A 22,898-nucleotide genomic window follows, 5' to 3' on the forward strand; every position below is an offset into this window, starting at 1 on the left:
CCCTGCTGTGTGGATCTGATTGCCCCTGCTGTGGGGTTCTGATTGCCCCTGCTTTGGGGTTCTGATTGCCCCTGCTGTGTGGTTCTGATTGCCCCTGCTGTGGGGTTCTGATTGCCCCTGCTGTGGGGTTCTGATTGCCCCTGTTGTGGGGTTCTGATTGCCCCTGCTGTGTGGATCTGATTGCCCCTGCTGTGGGGTTCTGATTGCCCCTGCTGTGGGGTTCTGATTGCCCCTGCTGTGTGGATCTGATTTCCCCTGCTGTGGGGTTCTGATTGCCCCTGCTGTGTGGATCTGATTGCCCCTGCTGTGGGGTTCTGATTGCCCCTGCTGTGGGGTTCTGATTGCCCCTGCTGTGTGGATCTGATTTCCCCTGCTGTGGGTTTATGATTGCCCCTGCTGTGGGGTTATGATTTCCCTTGCTGTGGGGTTCTGATTGCCCCTGCTGTGGGGTTCTGATTGCCCCTGCTGTGGGGTTCTGATTGCCCCTGCTGTGGGGTTATGATTGCCCCTGCTGTGGGGTTCTGATTGCCCCTGCTGTGGGGTTCTGATTGCCCCTGCTGTGGGGTTCTGATTGCCCCTGCTGTGGGGTTCTGATTGCCCCTGCTGTGAGGTTCTGATTGCCCCTGCTGTGGGGTTATGATTTCCCCTGCTGTGTGGATCTGATTGCCCCTGCTGTGTGGTTATGATTGCCCCTGCTGTGGGGTTCTGATTGCCCCTGCTGTGTGGATCTGATTGCCCCTGCTGTGTGGTTATGATTGCCCCTGCTGTGGGGTTCTGATTGCCCCTGCTGTGGGGTTCTGATTGCCCCTGCTGTGGGGTTCTGATTGCCCCTGCTGTGAGGTTCTGATTGCCCCTGCTGTGGGGTTATGATTTCCCCTGCTGTGTGGATCTGATTGCCCCTGCTGTGTGGTTATGATTGCCCCTGCTGTGGGGTTCTGATTGCCCCTGCTGTGTGGATCTGATTGCCCCTGCTGTGTGGTTATGATTGCCCCTGCTGTGGGGTTCTGATTGCCCCTGCTGTGAGGTTCTGTGTTGGCGCTGGATGTGGCTTGCAATCATTTCGCAGAGTTGAATGCAGTTCTGAAGGTGAGGAGGTTGGGAACCACGTGCTCCAAATTGTATACATCTGAACTATTTGAGAGAAAGCCTCCCACAATTTGTGTGTCGCCCCTTTCCCTTCTCCGTTGCTCCCCTTTTCATTCTCTGCAGCCCCCATTCCCTGGATTGCCCTCTTCTTTCCTGGGTGTATTCGCAGTGAGATCTGGATTCATGGAATAATCACTTTATTATAAAATAAATTACAGCCTGTGGTGACCATCGGTACAATCGCTCCTCATCACCTTCCTCATCATCATCGGCATAATAAAATCTTTGGCTTGTTAGGGCAGTTGCTCCGGGTGGTTTCAGTCTATACAGTGTCTCTGATCCACAGTGCCGCCCTAGTCGCTGTCCTCCTTGTCCTGCACGGTAGTCGTGGAGTGGTTGTACAGACCCTGCGCCATCAGGTGCAGTGCCAGCCCATTCTTCAGACCCGATGCTTTCTTGATCTTTGCCCTCTTATTTTGGAACCAGATCTTGATCTGAGATTCGTTGAGGTTGAGCTCTTGGGCTAAGGTCTGGCGCCGCTGCTCCGTGATGTACCGGTTGGCCTGGAATTCAGCCTTTAGCCGCTGCAGCTGCTCTGCAGTAAAGGCAGTGCGGGGCCGCTTATCCTCTTTATCGCTTTTCTTCTTCTTCAGCTTCCGAGTGCGGGGTCCTGCAGAAAAGAGGAGGGGTACACTGATGAAGGGGTCTGCAAAAAAAGAGGGAGACAGTGATGAAGAGGTGTGCAAATAAAAGGGAAACACTCATGTAGGGGTCTTAAAAAAAGAGGGCGACAGTAGTGAAGTGGTGTGACATAAAAGGGAGACGGTGATGAAGAGGTGTGGAACAGAAAAAGGGTGACAGTGATGAAGAGGTGTGCAAAAAAAAGAGGGAGACAGTGATGAAAGGGTGCGCAAAAAAAAGGGAGACAGTGATGAAAGGGTGTGAAAGAAAAAGGAGACAGTGATGAAAGGGTGTGCTAAAACAGAGGGAGACAGGGATGAAGGGGTGTGCAAATAAAAGGCAAACACTCATATAAGGGTCTTCAAAAAAGAGGGCAATAGTGGTGAAGCGGTGTGACAAAAAAGGGAGACAGTGATGAAAGGGTGTGCAAAAAGAGGGAGACAGTGATGAAGGAGTGTGCAAAAAGAGGGAGACAGTGATGAACAGGTGTGCAAAAAAAGGAGACCACGATGAAGAGGTGTGCAGAAAAAAAGGGAGACAGTGATTAAGGGGTGGGCAAAAAAAAAAAAAGAGGGAAACAGTGATGAAGAGGTGTGCCAAAAAAAAGTGAGACAGTGGTGAAAGGGTGTGCAAAAAAAAGAGACAGTGATGAAAGGGTGTGCAAAAAAAGGAGACAGGGATGAAGAGGTGTGCAAATAAAAGGGTAACACTCATGTAGGGGTCTTCAAAAAAGAGTGCAACAGTGGTGAAGGGGTGTGACAAAAAAGGGAGACAGTGATGAAAGGGTGTGCAAAAAGAGGGAGACAGGGATGAAGAGGTGTGCAAAAAAAGGGAGACAGTGATGAAGAGGTGTGCAAAAAGAGGGAGACAGTGAATAACAGGTGTGCAAAAAAAGAGGGCGAGAAGAATGAAGAGGTGTGCAAAAAAAAGAGGGAAACAGTGATGAAAGGGTGTGCAAAAAAAAGAGACAGTGGTGAAAGGGTGTGCAAAAAAAAAGGGAGACAGTGGTTAAAGGGTGTGCAAAAAAAGGAGACAGTGATGAAGAGGTGTGCAAATAAAAGGGCAACACTCATGTAGGGGTCTTCAAAAAAGAGTGCAACAGTGGTGAAGGGGTGTGACAAAAAAGGGAGACAGTGATGAAGAGGTGTGCAAAAACAGAGGGAGACAGGGATGAACAGGTGTGACAAAAAAGGGAGACAGTGATGAAGAGGTGTGCAAAAACAGAGGGAGACAGTGATGAAGAGGTGTGCAAAAAGAGGGAGACAGTGATGAAGAGGTGTGCAAAAACAGAGGGAGACAGTGATGAAAAGGTGTGCAAAAAGAGGGAGACAGTGATGAAGAGGTGTGCAAAAACAGAGGGAGACAGTGATGAAAAGGTGTGCAAAAAGAGGGAGACAGTGATGAAGAGGTGTGCAAAAACAGAGGGAGACAAGGATGAAGAGGTGTGCAAAAAGAGGGAGACAGTGATGAAGAGGTGTGCAAAAACAGAGGGAGACAGTGATGAAGAGGTGTGCAAAAACAGAGGGAGACAGTGATGAAGAGGTGTGACAAAAAAGGGAGACAGTGATGAAGAGGTGTGACAAAAAAGGGAGACAGTGATGAAGAGGTGTGCAAAAACAGAGGGAGACAGTGATGAAGAGGTGTGCAAAAACAGAGGGAGACAGTGATGAAGAGGTGTGCAAAAACAGAGGGAGACAGTGATGAAGAGGTGTGCAAAAACAGAGGGAGACAGTGATGAAGAGGTGTGCAAAAACAGAGGGAGACAGGGATGAAGAGGTGTGCAAAAACAGAGGGAGACAAGGATGAAGAGATGTGCAAGAAAAGAGGGAGACAAGGATGAAGAGGTGTGCAAGAAAAGAGGGAGACAGTGATGAAGAGGTGTGTAAAAACAGAGGGCGACAAGGATGAAGAGGTGTGCAAAAATAGAGGGAGACAGTGATGAAGAGGTGTGCAAGTGTAAGGGGTAGTCGGACCCCTGGTAGTGAAGGAGCGTTTCCCCCCCCCCCCCCCCCTGAAGACGCCACAGTAGTATGGTGGCAAATTGTAAATGTTGATGGTAAAATGTTACCTGCCATAAACTGTTTCCCCACTAGGTGCCAGTGTAGAGCAGTGGTTCCCCTGGTAACAGTGGCAGGGAAGGAAGGGGCAGGGCAGCCTAGGTGGGGAAGGAAGGGTTCTGAATGCAGAGTCCGGTGTGCTGTGAGATGTAACAGGAGAGAGCTGAGGAGAAGTGCCGGGGCAGAGTGCAGGAGTGGGTGCTGTGGCAGTGGAGCGGAGAAGTTGGAGCTAATCTGGAGCCGGTAGTGAGTACTGGAGCCGTCCCCTAGTTCAATACAAATCCCTGGGAAAGGGCTGGACTAAAATCGGGATAGGAGTACCACTGCTAGGGGGATAACAATTGGCCCCTGCAGGCAAAGGAAAGTGCCTGTAGAGAAAAAGGAAACCGTTTTCGTAGAAAAGGACTTGTAACTTGTAACGTACTAAAGTAAGCCTGCTGCAAACAGAAAGATGGAAGCTTTGTTTAATAAATCGGTGTTTGGTTTATCTGCTGCCTGCAATTGTCTCTTTCCTGAAAGTGAAGAAGGAGCTGGAGAGCACAGAAAGAACGCTGTCATGAATGGGCCCCATGCATCCACACTCTGCCCCAACAACACACCTGTTTTGCAGGTAACGACCGGGCCGGGGTTCAGCCTGCGGCCCACAAGGCGAGGGGACCCTACTACACCCCCTGAGGCGCCCCCTGCCCCCGTTACATTTTGGCGTAGTCGGCAGGATCAAGCCCGCAGAAGAGAAACCCCGAGCAGAGACCAAGTGGTGCCTGATGTACTGAACAGGCCACAAGATGGCGGCAAGATGGCGGCCGTCCTCATGGATTTAGTGAAGGCGCGAAAAGTGGGCGCCAAACGAAAAGTGCTGGGCTGGCCTGTAAGGAAGAAGCCCGGAGTGCACCGCCCAAAGAGGGGAGGTGCTTGCCCCGAGATACTGCAGAGGTCTAGAGACGTGGGCGGCGCCGCAAGAAAGAAGAGGCGTCGCAAACGCTGTGCCGACCTGGTGGGTGAGGCCGGGGGCGGAGTATGGGCAGAAGCGGGAAAAGAAGAACCGCCTCCACCTTCCCCGGCGCGATTGCAACCCTGGCAGTGGAAGAAGAAGCAAACTCCAATACCTGGACCAAGCAGAATGGAGAACAGAGCGTGGCGCGCTCAGCATAAGCAAGCGCTCGCTGAAGCCTGTGGGCTGAAGAGTACCCCGACGGTCGCGCCAAAAGCGGCCGCCGAACCTACGGCTGGAGACAAGCCAAGAGAAGCATCGGCATTACTGGTGATACATCAGAGTATGGTGTCGCACCCGGTAGTTGTTGTCTGCAGCCCACTGCGGTCCCGTCCAGCTACCCCCTCACCCCCGCAGGAGGCTGAAGGGCCTGAACCGGAGAAGGAAGTACCGGAGCCACCGGGTTATGAGCCGTTTCGTAGGCTACCCCGCTTACCTGGACAGTCCCTCTCCGTCCATGTGAGGGCCCAGCGGGCCGAATGGCTGCGTGCATACCACCCAGCGTGAAGAGGTGGTCATCCGGAAGAGACGTCTGTTTGCTGTTAGGAGCCAGCGAATGTTACAGCTCAAGCAACGTTAAAAGTACTGAACCCGGGAGGAGCTTAATGCAGAACTGTGCGTGGACTCCTTCCGTGACTGTTAAGAAGGAATCTTGTTGTCCTGTTGTTTTCTGCGCACCCAAAGACCGGGAGCGCTTGGAAATAGCCTCCGGGCAGAAGGTCAGCTAAGACCAGGAGCGCCTGAGGAGGGCCTCCGGGCAGATGTGCGACTAAGACCGGGAGCTTCCCTGGAGGGACTCCGGGCACCAAACTTGTGTGCCAGTCTATGTGTTTTAAGTATTGTGTTTTCCTACATGTGTTGTTTTGCAGGTACGAACCTCGCCAGGAGGCTGAGGTTAAAGAGGGGAGGAATGTAAGGGGTAGTCGGACCCCTGGTAGTGAAGGAGCGTTTTTTCCCCCCCCTGAAGACGCCACAGTAGTATGGTGGCAAATTGTAAATGTTGATGGTAAAATGTTACCTGCCATAAACTGTTTCCCCACTAGGTGCCAGTGTAGAGCAGTGGTTCCCCTGGTAACAGTGGCAGGGAAGGAAGGGGCAGGGCAGCCTAGGTGGGGAAGGAAGGGTTCTGAATGCAGAGTCCGGTGTGCTGTGAGATGTAACATGAGAGAGCTGAGGAGAAGTGCCGGGGCAGAGTGCAGGAGTGGGTGCTGTGGCAGTGGAGCGGAGAAGTTGGAGCTAATCCGGAGCCGGTAGTGAGTACTGGAGCCGTCCCCTAGTTCAATACAAATCCCTGGGAAAGGGCTGGACTAAAATCGGGATAGGAGTACCACTGCTAGGGGGATAACAATTGGCCCCTGCAGGCAAAGGAAAGTGCCTGTAGAGAAAAAGGAAACCGTTTTCGTAGAAAGGACTTGTAACTTGTAACGTACTAAAGTAAGCCTGCTGCAAACAGAAAGATGGAAGCTTTGTTTAATAAATCGGTGTTTGGTTTATCTGCTGCCTGCAATTGTCTCTTTCCTGAAAGTGAAGAAGGAGCTGGAGAGCACAGAAAGAACGCTGTCATGAATGGGCCCCATGCATCCACACTCTGCCCCAACAACACACCTGTTTTGCAGGTAACGGCCGGGCCGGGGTTCAGCCTGCGGCCCACAAGGCGAGGGGACCCGACTACACCCCCTGAGGCACCCCCTGCCCCCGTTACACAAGAAAAGAGGGCGACAAGGATGAAGAGGTGTGCAAGAAAAGAGGGAGACAGTGATGAAGGAGTGTGCAAGAAAAGAGGGAGACAGTGATGAAGGAGTGTGCAAGAAAAGAGGGAGACAGTGATGAAGAGGTGTGCAAAAAAAAGGGGTAAAACAAATGAAGGGGTGTGTAAAAAGAACTAGAAACACTGATGAAAGGTGCAGATAAGAAGGGGCCACTGATAAGGAGGGGAGCATTATCACCATTATCACCATAAGGCTGAGTTCATACGTTCTATAATCTTCCGTTAGCACAAAGGTTCTGCAAACATAACTTTTTTCTAAGTTTTGAAAATATTGATTTTCTGGGTTTATTTTAACATTGCAGTCTATGGAAGCCTGACCTGTTAGTGGATTGCTATTAGTCATCTGTTTTCCTGGCGTTTGTAATTGACCCATTGTCGGATGATCCACATGAGGTCCCATGAAGATCCCGGCTCTGCAACATCCTGAAGTGTCAGCGTGCGGGCATATTACAGAACATGACAGCTTGCTATGGCTTCAGGCAGAGACTGACTTAGCCGCAGCTGTGAGCAGTGACGTCACTGAGTTCAATTGCAGACACAGGTGGAGATTCTCATGGTTCTGCACTGGTGTACATAGGTAAACTCACCTCAAGTGACCTCATTGAACTCAGTGACCTTACCTCGGGTGAACTCATGAGACCTGCATCTCCTGACAGAAAACCTCACTGAAACTGCGTCAAAACATGTTTGTGCATGTTTTTTGCCAAGAGATGCAGATTTTTGCTGAAATGTATGCACCAACTTCCTGCACCAACTCTGCATCTTCTAGCAAAAAAAAAAAACACATCAAAATCGCATCGCGATTTGATGCACTTTTTTGCTAGGAGATGCAGATTTGGTGCAGGAATTTGGTGCATACATTTCAGCAAAAATCTGCATCTCTTGGCAAAAAACATGCACAAACATGTTTTGACGCAGTTTCAGTGAGGTTTTCTGTCAGGAGATGCAGGTCTGATTGAACTCCGTTCACTTGAGATGAGGTCACTGAGTTTAATCAGTTCACTGGAGGAGAGTTTACCTGCGGGCACAGGTGGGGTGCCGTGGGAACCTCCAGCTGTGACCGCACAAAAACTCAGTTACATCACTGCTCATGGCTGCGGCTCAGTCAGTGTCTGCCTTAAGCTACAGCATACGTTCATGTTCTCTAATGCGCCCACACACTGCAACTTCAGTCTGTAGCAGAGTCAGGATCATCGTGGCTCCTCGTGTTGGTTAACACTAGAACTACTGGACTCGTGACACCTATATAGAAATACATGGTGCAAAGTAGTCAAAATGACTACCTCAGTAGTTCTAGTGTTAAATCGGACCTGAGTGTTTGGGGCTAATAAACTGCAGATAGAGAATGGGGGGGAATGGGGGGGTCTTTGTTATTTTAAATAAACACAAACAATGAAAAAATCCTTTATTTCTTTTCACTTACAGGATTAGTAATGGGGGTCTCATAGATACCTCCCATTACTAATCTAGGGCTTAGAGGCAGCTGTGAGCAGTCATTAACCCTTTATATTACCCAGAAAACGTTGCTTCCCAACTCTTATCACTACTATTATTATCATCCTGTCAATAGCACCAACTTCTTATATACAATTCCCAATGATGATTACTATGGTTCTTTATTGTGAGAAGAGGGAGATTCTGGTTATTGTGGCGCTACTGAGGCTTCAGTCGCCACAGAGTATTGCGCCCAAATTGGGTGTAATGCTAAACCCGGTTCCTGAGGAGGTCAGTCCCGGTTTCAGCACATTACACACTCAAATACACATCAGGTTGCCCTGTTCCCACTGGTGACTGGGCTAGGGTCGGGTAATCAAGGGGTCGCTCCCCTTGGAACCGACACCACACAGGGTGGCAGGACCCTAAGGAACATCATACTTCACGTTGGTTTTCCAGAATCTGCCTGGATTTGAAAAGTTTCAAGCTTCCCTGACCACACAGCGCCCTAGAGCATAGTTACATATAGGATCTGGGACCTCGCTTCAAGCCGGACCCCACATCGGAACCACGGCACCTGCAGATAGGGACAAGAGTACATCTCGTAAAACCCAGGGTCCCCTCATAGCTTCAAGCCAGGGGATCCACAGACAGCCGTTACAAGGTGAAACCCACCGAACACCAAACCGGACTGATCTTTAACAGGATTCGGGTTCGACGGAGCCCATCACAGCAAGTGACCGGTATTACTTCTAATAAAATTACTAAAAATAATAAAATAAAATAGAATAATGTAATTTTATTACACTTTATGAAATAATAAATATCACAAATCAGGAAATAACATGGACATATTTGGTGTCGCTGTAATCCTAACGACACAAACAATGCAGCGATCAGATTATTTATGGAGATCGGTGAATGGCGGGAAAAAATGGCGCAATTTATTATTTTTCTTTATTAAAACTCATAACAAAAGTAATAAAAATGTATTGTTGAGGCCGTGTTCACACGCAGCGTAAATGCTGCGGTTTTTCTGCAGGTGTCCGCACCACACAACACAATAACAATCCTCTGATTATTGGTGTTTGCGGTATTTTTTATGCATTGTTCCTCTTATTTGATCCATGTTTGGTGCAGATGTGAATCCTGAAGATTATAAAGAAAAAAGCACCAAATCCGCGCAGTTCAGCGGCGTCTTTCCACGCACCCGGCGGAGATTCAGGACGTCTCATCCGCTCTGCTTGGACAATTATAATAATAATTATTATTATTATTAATAATAAATAATGGAGTAAAGGCATAAAAAATGATGCAAAAATGGATTGTGTTGTTTGGTGCAGACAGAAACAAATAGAAACAGAATTTATGCAGCGTGTGATCACGGCCTTATAGGCACAAATAATCAATGTCATATAGTGACACATAGAAATATAAGAACATTCTGGCTGCTATGAATATGAATGAACAGTCCGGGACATCTGCTGAATAACCCTTACTGCCAAATGGGTGTGGCTAGGGGGTGTGGCTAGAGGCATGGGCAAAATTTGCCATACACACCACAAACTTTATCCCTCTTTCCTTTCTTCAAAAGTTGGGAGGTATGGGTACTCCTTCATCATCTTATAAAATTTTTCCCTGCTTTTTCACACTGCATCACGGCCTGGACACTGGGAGGGTGTAATGAAACTGGCCCAGGTCTTTGATAGTGTTCCCCGGCCTCTGTTGGACGCGGTGTATGTGTCCTCCTCTTCTCTCCTCCTTGGTTGACCAAGGACTTATGACCTCTGCCGTCAGCATTATCAGATGGGAAATTTTGTATGTTGTTCTGTCGCGGACGGGTGCTGCCTCCGCTGTGGTAACCGGGGCTGCTCAAGTGACACTCTGGTCCGGAATCATGTCTGGGGCTCAAGTGATATATAGAATAGAATCTGGCTCACAAATATGAGTTAGGTGCCACCGAGAAAAAAGTCAGTAGTGCAGAAAGTCAGCTCGGGCACTCAAAGAATTGAAAAAACGAGAATATTGATGCTTATTGATGCCAATTTTTTATTCATGCAAAGGTCTGTGCTATTATTATGACGTTTCGGCCATACAATTCTGGCCTTTATCAAATAAATGTACTGAAAAAACAAAAGAAAAATACAATATCAAATCTCATAAACATGTACAATCAATTTTACACGTAGTGCATACAACAAAAAAATATACGGCCAATGTTTTTGACGTTGAACAATTTGTACAATAATCAGAAAAACCATGATGTACACCTGTATGAATCATCAATTAATGATTGTTCAATTAAGAGACCCTAGTATACATAATACATATGTATAAAGGCATTATAATGAAGAAATACATACCACAAGAAACGTATATGAGGTTAGACTGGTGAAATTAGGTTCACATATGCTGACCAATGGTACCTTAGTGATCAACCTGAAGTAGAAAACAGACTCATCTTGAGAACATTATATGTACTTCATGTATAAGTGTATGAAGGGGACCGTAAGGAAATTACAAGAAATTTGTTGTGAAATTTACCTTTGCTACTATCTATATGATATGTCTCTTGGAGACCCAATGTTCACTAGGGGCTCAAGTGATGACCGGACCCGGGGCTCGCGCAACCACCCGTCCACGCACACAGAGAAAGAGGGGGGTATTTACAGGGGAGGTTGTCTGTGACACCACCCGTGGGTTGCGCTTGGGGCCAGATGGGATGTCGTCAGGGTTACGGCCTGGCTCAAGGCCGAGACGGGTGCCGGGTCGGTGGTGCAGGTCAGGCCCAATGTCCCCATTGCTGGGTCCTTTTCTTTAGAGAAGACGGGTCCCGCTGCCATTATTTGGGGTAGCGGGCCAATCGGGGTGCTAGCCGCGGTAACGGGCGGTGAGGGAGGCGACGTGGCAGACGGGGGCAGGCCGGACCCCTCAGCCGGGATGGCCCGTTCCTGAGGAACATAGGGGTGTGGGTCACTACTTACCCGCTCCTCCGAGGCCATCTCGCGCGCCCGGACAGCTGCAGCCAGGCCCCTCATCTCGGTGGTCCACCGCGTCATGATGAAATGTGCCTGGACCTGTATTCTCCGGCACATCTTCTCCGTCTGCGCTTCAATCCAGTTGGCGGTCCCGGGAACGGGCCTCTCCACTTGCTGGTTGCCGGACCCCTGAGACATCCTGCCGCCCGCTTGTCCAAGAACGGGATTTGGCAAAGTCCTGGTGTCTTTACCTTTTATCTTCTCGGTTTACATGCCGCTCCCCCTTGGTTTTCAACAGCAGTCTCGCGAGACCCACTGTCCTTTGCGACTTCCGGCTTTGGGAGTCACTGAGTTCCGCCCGCGTTCTTAGGGGGCGGGGCTTCGGCTTTGCACCTTTTTTCGGGGAAGACGGTAACGTTGTTGTAGTTTTGGCGCCAAATATGGCGGGCAAGATAGCGGCAGTTCAAGATTTTGGAGCGCTTCACGGATTTCAAGGCAAGGTGCACGGCATCTACTGATGGGGTAAGAATCCTGTTTGTGATGCCAGTTTTTGTACTGTCGCGAACGGGTGCCGGGGCTGCTCGAGTGATGCTCGGGTCCGGGATCGTGTCTGGGGCTCAAGTGGTGACCGGACCCGGGGCTCGCGCAACCGCCCGTCCACGCACACAGTGAAAGAGGGGGGTATTTACAGGGGAGATTGTCTGTGACGCCACCCGTAGGTTGCGGTGATGGGATAGTGGCACCGCCGCTGCCTCTCGGGGCCGGCGTCCGGGACCGATGACGTTGGGGCAGCAAGGTGGTGTCCCCTCCATGGGTAGGGGAAAGGTGTTGTCCAGGGGCCCAGGTGCGGGTGAGGAGCAGGGCTGGAGCGCTGTCGACAGGTTGGACCGGATGACACCGGTGTACTCACAATTAAGAAGAATTCACACCAAGTCTGTATTGTAAACCATGGCCGGATGCCGGTTGCCTCTGGAGGGGTGTGCTGGTCCCGCACCCGGGTTGGCAGTGTAGGGGCCCTTACTCCTGCACTCGTGTTTTTGTGGTGTATGGATTAACCCCGCATGGAACGGGAGAAATCCGCACCCTTGCAGTTTTGGATGCAGAGGGAGCCGTTGCCCGCAGACGCTGACCCGTGGGACTTCAATGGGTTTTTAGCGGACACCCTGTCCCCCGCGTTGGGCTGCCGGTCTGCTCTATCTGTGCTTCTCTCTTCGGTTACAAGGCCTGGTACCTTGTCCCGCTGGTTAATTAACAAGGGGCTTGAAGCTTGCCTCGTCCTAGAGTCCAGGTACCCCGCCCGTGCACGGCCTCTGGACCGGATTCCCTCTGTCAGTACTGGCGGGCTACGACCCTGCCCCGGTCCACTTCGGGTCTCCCGCGACAGAGTCGCCATCTCCTGTGGCCCTACAGAGCCGTCTGCCACCTAGTTGGTCCTCCCATGGTCCAAGTGCCCCAACCCTGACCACTCTGCGCTCCGACTCTCTTCAGCTCCAACTCCAGACTGAACTCAACTCTACTCTAGACTAGACTAGACTAACTGGTTCCCACCCCCTGTCACCTCAAGACCCCTAGGTGGGCATTCCCATCCATCTGGTCCCGCCCACTGGTGTGTCCTGTGTGTCATGGGGGGGGCGACTAGGATATGTGGCTGGTGTTCCCGTGTGTGAGGTGTGTGGTGTAAATTCCCAAGGAGGAGGCAATTTCTCTACCCTTGGTGGGGGGGTACAGTCATCTGTGACTACCTGGTTTTGCCAGGGCATCACACTCCCCCTTGGTAAGACACAGCCCGTCCGCGGGCTGTCCTGCGCCGATATATATTTTTTCAGGAACTGGAAAGAAGGTAAAAAACAATATTTAAAACATATAAAAAACATTTCTTCCCTTTATGGGAGGCACAAATCTTAAACGTTATGTAACTGTTGTCATCTACCCCTTTTTCCCCACCCAAAACACCTGTACCCTCCCTTGGTGCCACCGCTAGTCGGGTGTCACACCATCCCGGGTTTTGGTGGGTGTCTTTGTTGGTGTCCAGGTCAAAATTTTGCACCAATTGTCACCCCAAAGGGTCCCTTGGACCAGAACCCTTTGGCCTGGATGGTAGTCACCGGTTTCCGTGGCGACTGGGCCTCGGCCGACTCCATCGCAGGCCCTTCCTCCAATCTTCCTCTCCAGCGGGTGCCGCCTTCTGGTGGTGAGTAACAAGAAGGTAGATGGGGGGGTTATTTACATGACCCAAGAAAGTTTTTGGGGCGGTGTCGTCAGCCCTGACACCATGGAACATATTTTAACTATTAAACCGGGGTAAAACAATTTTCATAACAACTGTAAATAAAGGCAGTCGGGAACCGCTACCTCACTTTTTATCTTCATATAAGAAACGGTGGGAGGCGAGGCAGGGGGTTTCGATTACTACTACCCCCTTCTTTACATCAAGGGCAAACCAACCCAGCTCTCCACAGTGTCGGGTGTAGCTGACCATATCGCTGGGCTCCAGATTGCGGTCTGGCTGGCCAATGGGTAAATGCGGGGCTACATCCCTCCGGGACACGAATATTTCGGCATCCAGTCCCGCCTCATAGATGAACCCCCACCCTTTCTGGGGGTCAAAATGGCGAACCTGCACTCTGTAGGTCGGGCCCTTGTGACGGAAAGTGGCTTGGCGTAGGTTGTCCTTTTCTCTATAAGTATGGGCAAGCACATCCGCCTTTCATTTTTCTCGGGCAGCAATCTTCCTTTGCAGCTGTTGTTGTTGCTGCTCCCAGTATGGGCCACGGGTTCCGTGCTCTGTCTCCTGCTCCGGAGCCAGGCCCACTCGGATGCCCTCGGTGCCGGCGACAACCGGACTCTCTCTCTGCCGTGGGCCCCATCGCTCAGTGGCCTGCTCCTCCTCTCGGCAGGTACATGCCTGCTGCTCCACAGCCGGGACGGGGTATTTCGGAGTGGCCGGCAGACTTCCGGAGGGGTTCCGCTTCCACTGCGGCCGGGTAGACTGACGGAGACGTCGTCATCTCTGCTGCGGCCGGGCGGACTGCCGAGGCCGGGGATGTCGTCATCAGGCTTGCGGCCTGGCTCGGGGCCAGATGGGATGTCGTCAGGGTTGCGGCCTGGCTCAAGACCGAGACGGGTGCCGGGTCGGTGGTGCAGGTCAGGCCCGAGGTGCCCATTGCTGGGTCCTTTTCTTTACACAAGTCGGGTCCCGCTGCCGTTATTTGGGGTAGCGGGACGATCGGGGTGCTAGCCGCGGTAACGGGCGGTGAGGGAGACGACGTGGGGGACGGGGGCAGGCCGGACCCCTCAGCCGGGATGGCCCGTTCCTGAGGAACATAGGGGTGTGGGTCACTGCTTAGCCGCTCCTCCAAGGCCATTTTGCACGCCCGGACAGCTGCAGCCAGTCCCTTTATCTCGGTGGTCCACCGCGTCATGATGAAATGTGCCTGGACCTGTATTCTCCGGCACATCTTCTCCATCTGCGCTTCAATCCAATCGGCGGCCTCTCCACTTGCTGGTTGTCGGACCCCTGAGACATCCTGCCGCCCGCTTGTCTAGGAACGGGATTTGGAAAAGTCCTGGTGTCTTTGCCTTTTATCTTCTCGGTTTACATGCCGCTCCCCCTTGGTTTTCAACAGCAGTCTCGCGAGACCCACTGTCCTTTGCGACTTCCGGCTTTGGGAGTCACTGAGTTCCGCACGCGTTCTTAGGGGGCGGGGCTTTGGCTTTGCACCTTTTTCGGAGAAGACGGTGACATTGTTGTAGTTTTGGCGCCAAATATGGCGGGCAAGATGGCGGCAGTTCAAGATTTTGGAGTGCTTCACGTATTTCAAGGTAAGGTGCACGGCATCTACTGATTGGGAAAGAATCCTGTTCGTGACGCCAGTTTTTCTGCTGTCGCAGATGGGTGCCGCCTCCGCTGCGGCAACCGGGGATGCTCGAGTGACGCTCGTGTCCGGGATCGTGTCTGAGGCTCAAGTGGTGACCGGACCCGGGGCTCGCGCAACCGCCCGTCCACGCACACAGTGAAAGAGGGGGGTATTTACTGGGGAGATTGTCTGTGACGCCACCCGTGGGTTGCGGTGATGGGATGGTGGCACCGCTGCTGCCTCTCGGGGCCGGCGTCCGGAACAGATGACATTGGGTCAGCAAGGTGGTATCCCCTCCACGGGTAGGGGAGAGGTGTTGTCCCGGGGCCCAGGTGCGGGTGAGGAGCAGGGCTGGGGCACTATCGACAGGTTGGACCGGATGACACCGGTATACTCACAATTAAGAAGAATTCACACCAAGTCTGTATTGCAAACCATGGCCGGATGCCGGTTGCCTCTGAAGGGGTGTGCTGGTCCCGCACCTGGGTTGGCAGTGTAGGGGCCCTTCCTCCTGCACTCGTGTTTTTGTAGTGTATGGATTAACCCCACGTGGAACGGGAGAAATCCGCTCCCTTGCAGTTTTGGATGCAGAGGTAGCCGTTGCCCGCAGACACTAACCCATGGGACTTCAATGGGTTCTTGGCGGACACCCTGTCCCCCGCGTTGGGCTGCCGGTCTGCTCTATCTGTGCTTCTCTCTATGGGAACAAGGCCTGGTAACTTGTCCTGCTGGTTAATTAAACAAGGGGCTTGAAGCTTGCCTCATCCTAGGGTTCAGGTACCCCGCTCATGCACGGCCTCTGGACCGGATTCCCTACGACTGTACCGGCGGGCTACGACCCTGTCCCAGTCCACTTCGGGTCTCCCGCAACCGAGTCGCCGTCTCCTGTGGCCCTACAGAGCTGTCTGCCACCTAAGCGATTTCTGTACCCTTAATGGGGGGTACAGTCATCTGTGACTACCTGGTTTTGCCAGGGCGTCACAGTTCCAATAGGGCCTTCTGGTTTTATACCATTTTACTAACCCTCTGCACCGCAATAAGGACAGATGGAAAGTTCTCCTTGTATCATTGGTTGAAAATGAATAACAATCAGTAATCAGTGTTGCCCAAAATGCGTATAACCCGAGTGTCTCAGGAGAAGCAGAGGGACATAAAGTCAGCCATGGGTGCCAGATGTCCAACACACAAGACTTTCCTGTCCCCACCAGGAGGACTGTCCATCTCCTCCTCCTTCAGGGGATCCACGATAAACAGACGTTTATTAAGCTGATGTGGGTAGTACCCTCTGTTAGGTAGGCAATCGTCTCCTGATCCTCCTCAGCCGCCTCCTCCTCCTCATTATCACCCAGTCCATACTGTGAAGATGGGATGAGGCTGGGCAGTATCACTCTGTGTATTTTCTCCTCCATCTCCACCTGGTCCACACATAAAGCTTCCTCTGTCATCCTGAGCATGAAGCGTTTCAGTACACACAGCAGCGGCACGGTCACGCTGATTACGGCATCATCACAAGAATTGAGCGTGGTTCGTGGTTCTCCAGTTCGCGGTTCGAGTGATTTTGGGGGCTGTTCTAGATCGAACTAGAACTCAAGCTTTTTGCTAAAGCTCGATAGTTCTAGTTACGTTCGAGAACGGTTCTAGCAGCAAAAAGCCAAGCTAATTACTAGCCGGCTTTCCGCTGTAATAGTGTAAGTCACTCTGTGACTCACACTATTATGAAATTTCAGCGTATAGTGTGCGGGAACAGAGCATTCAGATTACTGTTCCTTGTCTTCCTTCCCTAAGCGCGCGCGTGTAGTGGGGCGGGCCAGCATGTCAGCCAATCCCAGACACACACACAGCTAAGTGGTCTTTTAGCCAGAGAAGCAACGGCATGTGTGATAGGATGTACATGTCACATGTCCCTGCATTATAAAAACGGGTATCTGCCCATCAGGACGCCATTATCTGCCTTCTGCGTCTGGGTGTCAGTCACCGCTGACGCCGCTCCTGTCGACAGTCCTGCTAGGGATAGAAGTTTCTATTAGCCCTTGTAAGGGCTAATAACAGCAGGCTCAGAGCCATAGGTGACAGTCAGGTCCCTGGAAAGAGTTTTTAACAGCTACAGATAAAAGCGTCTGTGTAGCTAAGCTCAGGGACTTCCTTGCTGCATTTCACCATTAGGAGGGATAGAAAGTGAGGCTTCCTTTCCTCTACACAGACCCACTACCCTGCCACTGTACCCTCCAGCCCTTTGCACACTCAAGCTCATTGTTACTAAGCCATTATACTAGCAAACACTGAGGAAACTTAGTGGCATCCTAAAAGTGGCTGTTGGACTTCCATTAGTGTCCCACTAGTGCAAATCTATTTGCAGCACCTCTGCATTGCACACTCAAACTCATTGTTACTAAGCCATTCTAATAGCAAACTATGCTGCCAGTTTAAGGGCCGTAGTTGCATTGTCAGGGATAGTTATTGTTGTTTATTCTGCTGTTAATAAAGATAGACCACCGCTGCAATCTACACCACCTGTAAATTTTTGCTACCACATTTTAAGTGCACAATCTTGTCGCAATCAAAATGAGTGGCAAAATGACAGATGCTGGTGGAAAGGGGAAGAGGCGTGTTGGAAAAGGGAAAAAAAGGGTTTGTCCGTGGGGAAGGTGGCAAAGCTCCATTAACATCTGCTGAAGATAGACCATCTTCCAGCAAAAGTAAGATGTCTAGTACTTTCCGTGGACAATCCGATGTGCTCCCTTTTTTACGGACACGAACAACTGGAACAAAGGTAGATGATGGCCAAAAAAAGAAAATGCTTGAATGGATCTCAAGTGGTCCAACAAGTGCCCTCTCCGCCACCTCAACTACCGCATCCAAAAAACACCAGTCCTCTGAGTTGTCATCCCAATCACACTTGCTTTCTCTCAGCTCTCAAGTCTCCATCCGCCCTGCACAGTATGGTGAAACTGAGATGGCTGAGTCTGCAGAGCTGTTCAGTCACACTATAGCCTGGGAATCAGAGGTCTGCTCCCAAGCTACAGTGAGTACAGACCAGATAATGGTCTGCAGTGATGCCCAGAACCTTTGTGACTCTGATTCAGGCCGTGAGGACCAAGTTTCTGAGCATAATGTTGACCCTTATTCACAAACTGTAACACCTGTTGTTATTGACAATGAGGAACATACTGATGACGATGAGACGCAGAAACCAGATTGGGATGACAACTTAACTATTCAGTCATGGCAGGAAGAGGCTCGGTCTGAGGGCGAGGGGAGTGCAAACACAACGCTTGATGAGGAAGTTCTAGATCCCACCTACTGTCAACCCACAGTCAGGCACTCGCGGAGGTCAACCGAGGCGGTGGAGGAGGATGCAACTGACGACGAAGTTACCTTGCGCCTTCCTGGACAGAGTCGGAGTACTGGTAGCACGTCTACAACTGCATCCTCAGCCACCACTCTGCCTCTGAGCACTAGTCGGGGTGGATCAGCAGGTCGCATGCCCTCTAAGCCTTGCCTAGCCTGGTCCTTTTTTGACATAGCAAAAGATTGCCCAAATCATGTGATATTTAAAATTTGTCGTGATTCTGTTAGTAGTGGGCAAAACCTCAGCAGTTTGACAACTTCCATGAATCGTCACATGATTAAATATCATATGTCCCAGTGGGAAGCTCACCATGCTGCAATGCTGCAATGCGGCCTAGCGGAGCGAACCATCTACCGCCTGCCCCTTCCAGTGCATCCGCGCGCTCTTCATCTTCTAGGACTGTGGGGACAGCTGTCACACCTGGTTTTCCATGCACAACTTCCACCACTGTAACCGCAACAGGCAGTTTGCTTGATAGGTCGTCAGTGGGTTTCGAAGGGGAAACAAGTGCGTGTGTACAGCTCTCTCAGACATCGATAGCACCAACGTTGGATGAAGGCAACATCATGTCTACGCCTGCACTTTCCTCACAAACCTGCATTTTTCCAGGGACACCCTACTCAACACCGTCTACACACAGCAGCCAGATCTCTGTCCCTCAGATGTGGACAAATAAAAGGCCATTTCCTGTGACCCATGACAAAGCTAAGAGGTTGACTTTATCCCTCTGTAAGCTCTTGGCTACCGAAATGCTGCCTTTCCGCCTGGTGGACACACAGGATTTTAGAGACCTTATGTCTGTCGCTGTGCCCCAGTACCAGATGCCCAGTCGCCACTACTTCTCTAAGAAAGGTGTGCCCGCGGTACACCAGCATGTCGCACACAACATCACCACTTCCTTGAGAAACTCTGTGTGTGAACGGGTGCATTTCACCACCGATACTTGGACCAGTAAGCATGGACAGGGACGTTACATGTCGCTGACTGGGCACTGGGTAACTATGGTGATAGATGGTGAAGGGTCTGCTGCACAAGTCTTGGCGTCGCCACGACTTGTGTGTCAATCCTCTGTCTGTCCAAGTTCCGCCACTGCTTCTGTCTCCTCCACCTCGTCTGGGTCCTCCACCTCTGCCCCAAGCCTGCCTGGTCAGGCCACCCGCGTTGTAACTGCGCAGAAGGAATCACGCACCCCTCATTACTATGCTGGCAGCAGAGCGCAACGGCATCAGGCGGTCTTCAGCTTGAAATGTCTTGGAAATAAGAGTCACACAGCGGCTGAGTTGTGGGCAGCTCTGGAGACTGAGTTTGGTAAATGGTTGTCTCCACTCAACCTGCAGCCTGGTAAGGCCGTGTGCGACAATGCTGCAAACCTGGGTGCGGCCCTTCGCCTGGGCAAGGTGACACACGTGCCTTGTATGGCTCACGTGTTGAACCTTGTTGTCCAGCAATTTTTAACACACTATCCCGACCTAGATGGCCTTCTGAACAGGGCACGAAAACTGTCTGCTCACTTCCGCCGTTCAACCGCCGCAACTGAGCGACTTGCATCGCTCCAGAAGTCTTTCGGCCTGCCGGTTCATCGCCTGAAATGCGATGTGCCGACACGCTGGAATTCGACTCTCCACATGTTACAGCGACTGTGGCAGCACCGCCGAGCACTGGTGCAATACGTCATGACGTATAGCCTGGGCCAACAAGATGCAGAGGTGGGGCAAATCACCCTCATGGAGTGGTCTCAGATCAAGGACCTATGCACTCTTCTGCACAGTTTTGACATGGTGATGAATATGTTTAGCGCTGACAATGCCATTATCAGCATGACAATTCCAGTCATTTACATGCTGGAGCACACGCTAAACACTATTCGGAGTCAGGGGGTGAGACAACAGGAAGGGGAGGAACTACAGGAGGATTCATATGCGCAAGGGACAACCACATCACCAAGGTCCAGACGTTCATCATTACCAACGCGGCAGGCATGGGACCATGGGGGACGAACTGTCCATGGACATGGAAGACTCAGCGGATGAGGGAGACCTTGGTCAAATTTCAGTTTAAAGAGGTTGGGGGGAGATGTCAGAGGAAGAAAGAATGGTTAGCACCTCTATGCCACAAACACAGCGTGGACTTGGTCCGCATGGCTGCGCCAGACACATGAGCGCCTTCTTGCTGCACTACCTCCAACATGACCCTCGTATTGTCAAAATTAGAAGTGATGATGAGTACTGGCTTGCCACACTATTAGATCCCCGGTACAAGTCCAAATTTTGTGACATAATTCCAGCCATAGAAAGGGACGCACGTATGCAGGAGTATCAGCAGAAGCCATAGAAAGGGACGCACGTATGCAGGAGTATCAGCAGAAGCCATAGAAAGGGACGCACATATGCAGGAGTATCAGCAGAAGCCATAGAAAGGGACGCACGTATGCAGGAGTATCAGCAGAAGCCATAGAAAGGGACGCACATATGCAGGAGTATCAGCAGAAGCCATAGAAAGGGACGCACGTATGCAGGAGTATCAGCAGAAGCTGTTACTCGATCTTAGCTCGGCTTTTCCACCAAACCACCGTGCAGGTGCAGGGAGTGAATCTCCCAGTTGTAACTTGACAAACATGGGACGGTCTCGTCATCTTCAACAGTCTACCCGTACCAGTAGCACCGTATCTGGTGCTGGTAACAGCAATTTTATGGAATCTTTTCATAATTTTTTTAGCCCCGTCCTTTGCAAGGCCACCAGAGACAACAAGTCTGACACATAGTCAACGGCTGGAGAGGATGATACAGGAGTATCTCCAAATGAACATCGATGCCATGACTTTGCAAATGGAGCCTTGCTCATTTTGGGCTTCAAATCGTGAAAAATGGCCAGAGCTCTCCAGTTACGCCTTGGAGATCTTGTCGTGTCCAGCTGCCAGCGTTGTCTCTGAACGTGTCTTCAGTGCTGCTGGGTGTGTGCTGACAGATAAGCGCACGCGTCTGTCCAGTGACAATGTGGACAGACTAACGTTCATCAAGATGAACAAGTCATGGATCCACAAGGAATTTACTACCCCTGTGTCATCCTGGGGAGAGTAAATGCTTGTGGATTTGGAATGTGCTTGATGCAAATCAAAACATCCTGTTTGCAACTAGGGCACAAGTGCTGGCACTGAAGGGGTGGGTGTCTGTGTGGCCCAATTTTTGGAAAAAAGGGAGAGTCCGCTTGGAGTCACCTTGCGTGTTTTACATGATTTTAGAAGGGCGTGCCATGCCTATATCTGTGTGTCCTCTTCTTTTCCTTGTAACGCTGTTTTGTTTTCGCATGAGTATATGTCCTTGTCACTTTCCCATGTGTTTGTGTTGTGAGTTGTTTGTCACCTTTTGGACACCTTTGAGGGTGTTTTCTAGATGTTTTTATGTGTTTGTGATTGCCTCCCATTGTTTCCTATGCGGTTCGAGTGGTTTGCCGAATCGGTTCGCCGAACCGAACTCGAACGAGACCTCCATTCGGCGAACCAAGCTCGAGCCGAACCACGACCGGTTCGCTCATCTCTAATCATCACCACTCACCATCTTGGTTGATTCCTCAAAGTTCTGTAGAATGTCAAAGATTTCAGATATCAATGGCCCCTCGTCAGTTCTTATATGCAGAGGCTGACCAGAACCCCGACAGGCATGTTGCAGCTAGTATTATACTATGGCCCTCTGGTGGTCACAAAGCCTTGACAACCTGCGCAGTGTGGAGGTCCAGTGTGTGGTCAGGTAGCACACCAGTCAGTGAGCTCGCACTTGTAAGTGCTGTTGCAGCACTGCTAGAGCGGCGGCAGCTGTAGGTGACTTCTGGAAATGGGCGCACACCCGACATACCTAAACAAAAAGCTCAGGGAAATCTGGGAAGGTTTTCAGAAAACGTTGAACAACCAAGTTGAGCATGTTGGCCAGGTCTGGAAAGTGTGGCAGCATCCCAAGCTTCAGGGCCGCCACTGTGACGCCCTGGACTATCCAGGTCATCTGAAGGTAGTCACACACAACACCACACCCCCCTCCCGATTAGGTAACATTAGCCAACCTAAAAACCTTGTCACCACCCTCCAGGTTTGATGTCCACACCAGGGGGGCGGAGGCCAGGCGGTTGACTCCGCCCACCGAGGAGTTCACAGGCCTGGAGGCGGGAAAACAGAGAGTCTAGTCAAGTTCAGGGACGAGAATAGTCTAGTTCAGGCTCTGGAGGAGTCAAGTTCAAGTGCGAGGAGAGAGCAGACAAGGTCACTGGCAGTTCTGTGTCCGTGCCCTGATAAGAGACTACCAGGTGGCTGGGTCAGAGCCCCGTCACCATTGGCAAGGAGGCAGACGGTGGTGGCCGCCTGCAGGAGACCGGGAATACGACCAGTGGAACCGTAAGGGACCGGGACAGGTTAGTGGTCTGCATGAACCGAACCGGGGAGCCAACTGGATACCGGAGCACCAGGCAGGGTGCTCAGACCCAGTACAAAGCCCTGAACCGACAGGGCCGAGTCGAATCAACTGATTGCGGGCTGGACTCAAGGACCTACCCCACACAAGCCCCTTTAGAAGACAACAGCCCAACCATACAGGGTAAAGCCACCGCCAAGGCATAGAGACCCAAAGGGCCAGCGTCTGCGGGAAAACGGGCTCCTCCGGCATACACAAGTTAAGGAGCGGACTACCGGTGTCTAGGCATAGGAGTCAAAACAT

At 51.2% G+C, this 22,898-nt stretch overlaps 1 protein-coding gene across 2 annotated transcripts in view; it reads right to left on the reverse strand.

Annotated features, from left to right (window-relative positions):
* Nucleotides 1–1,266: 1,266 nt before the first annotated feature.
* Nucleotides 1,267–22,898, reverse strand: part of EN1 (engrailed homeobox 1) — a 116,967-nt gene continuing 95,335 nt past the window's right edge. Inside the window, exon 2 of one of the 2 annotated variants that reach the window (XM_075318733.1) lies at nt 1,267–1,756. In XM_075318733.1, coding sequence (XP_075174848.1) covers nt 1,440–1,756 — 317 coding nt within the window. In that variant the 3' untranslated portion in view covers nt 1,267–1,439. Of the gene's footprint in view, nt 1,793–22,898 lie in introns of both variants that reach the window. The other variant, XM_075318732.1, reaches the window with a different exon arrangement.

This window comes from Anomaloglossus baeobatrachus, chromosome 7 (genome assembly GCF_048569485.1).
Source record: "Anomaloglossus baeobatrachus isolate aAnoBae1 chromosome 7, aAnoBae1.hap1, whole genome shotgun sequence".
NCBI classification, from domain to species: Eukaryota; Metazoa; Chordata; class Amphibia; order Anura; family Aromobatidae; genus Anomaloglossus; species Anomaloglossus baeobatrachus.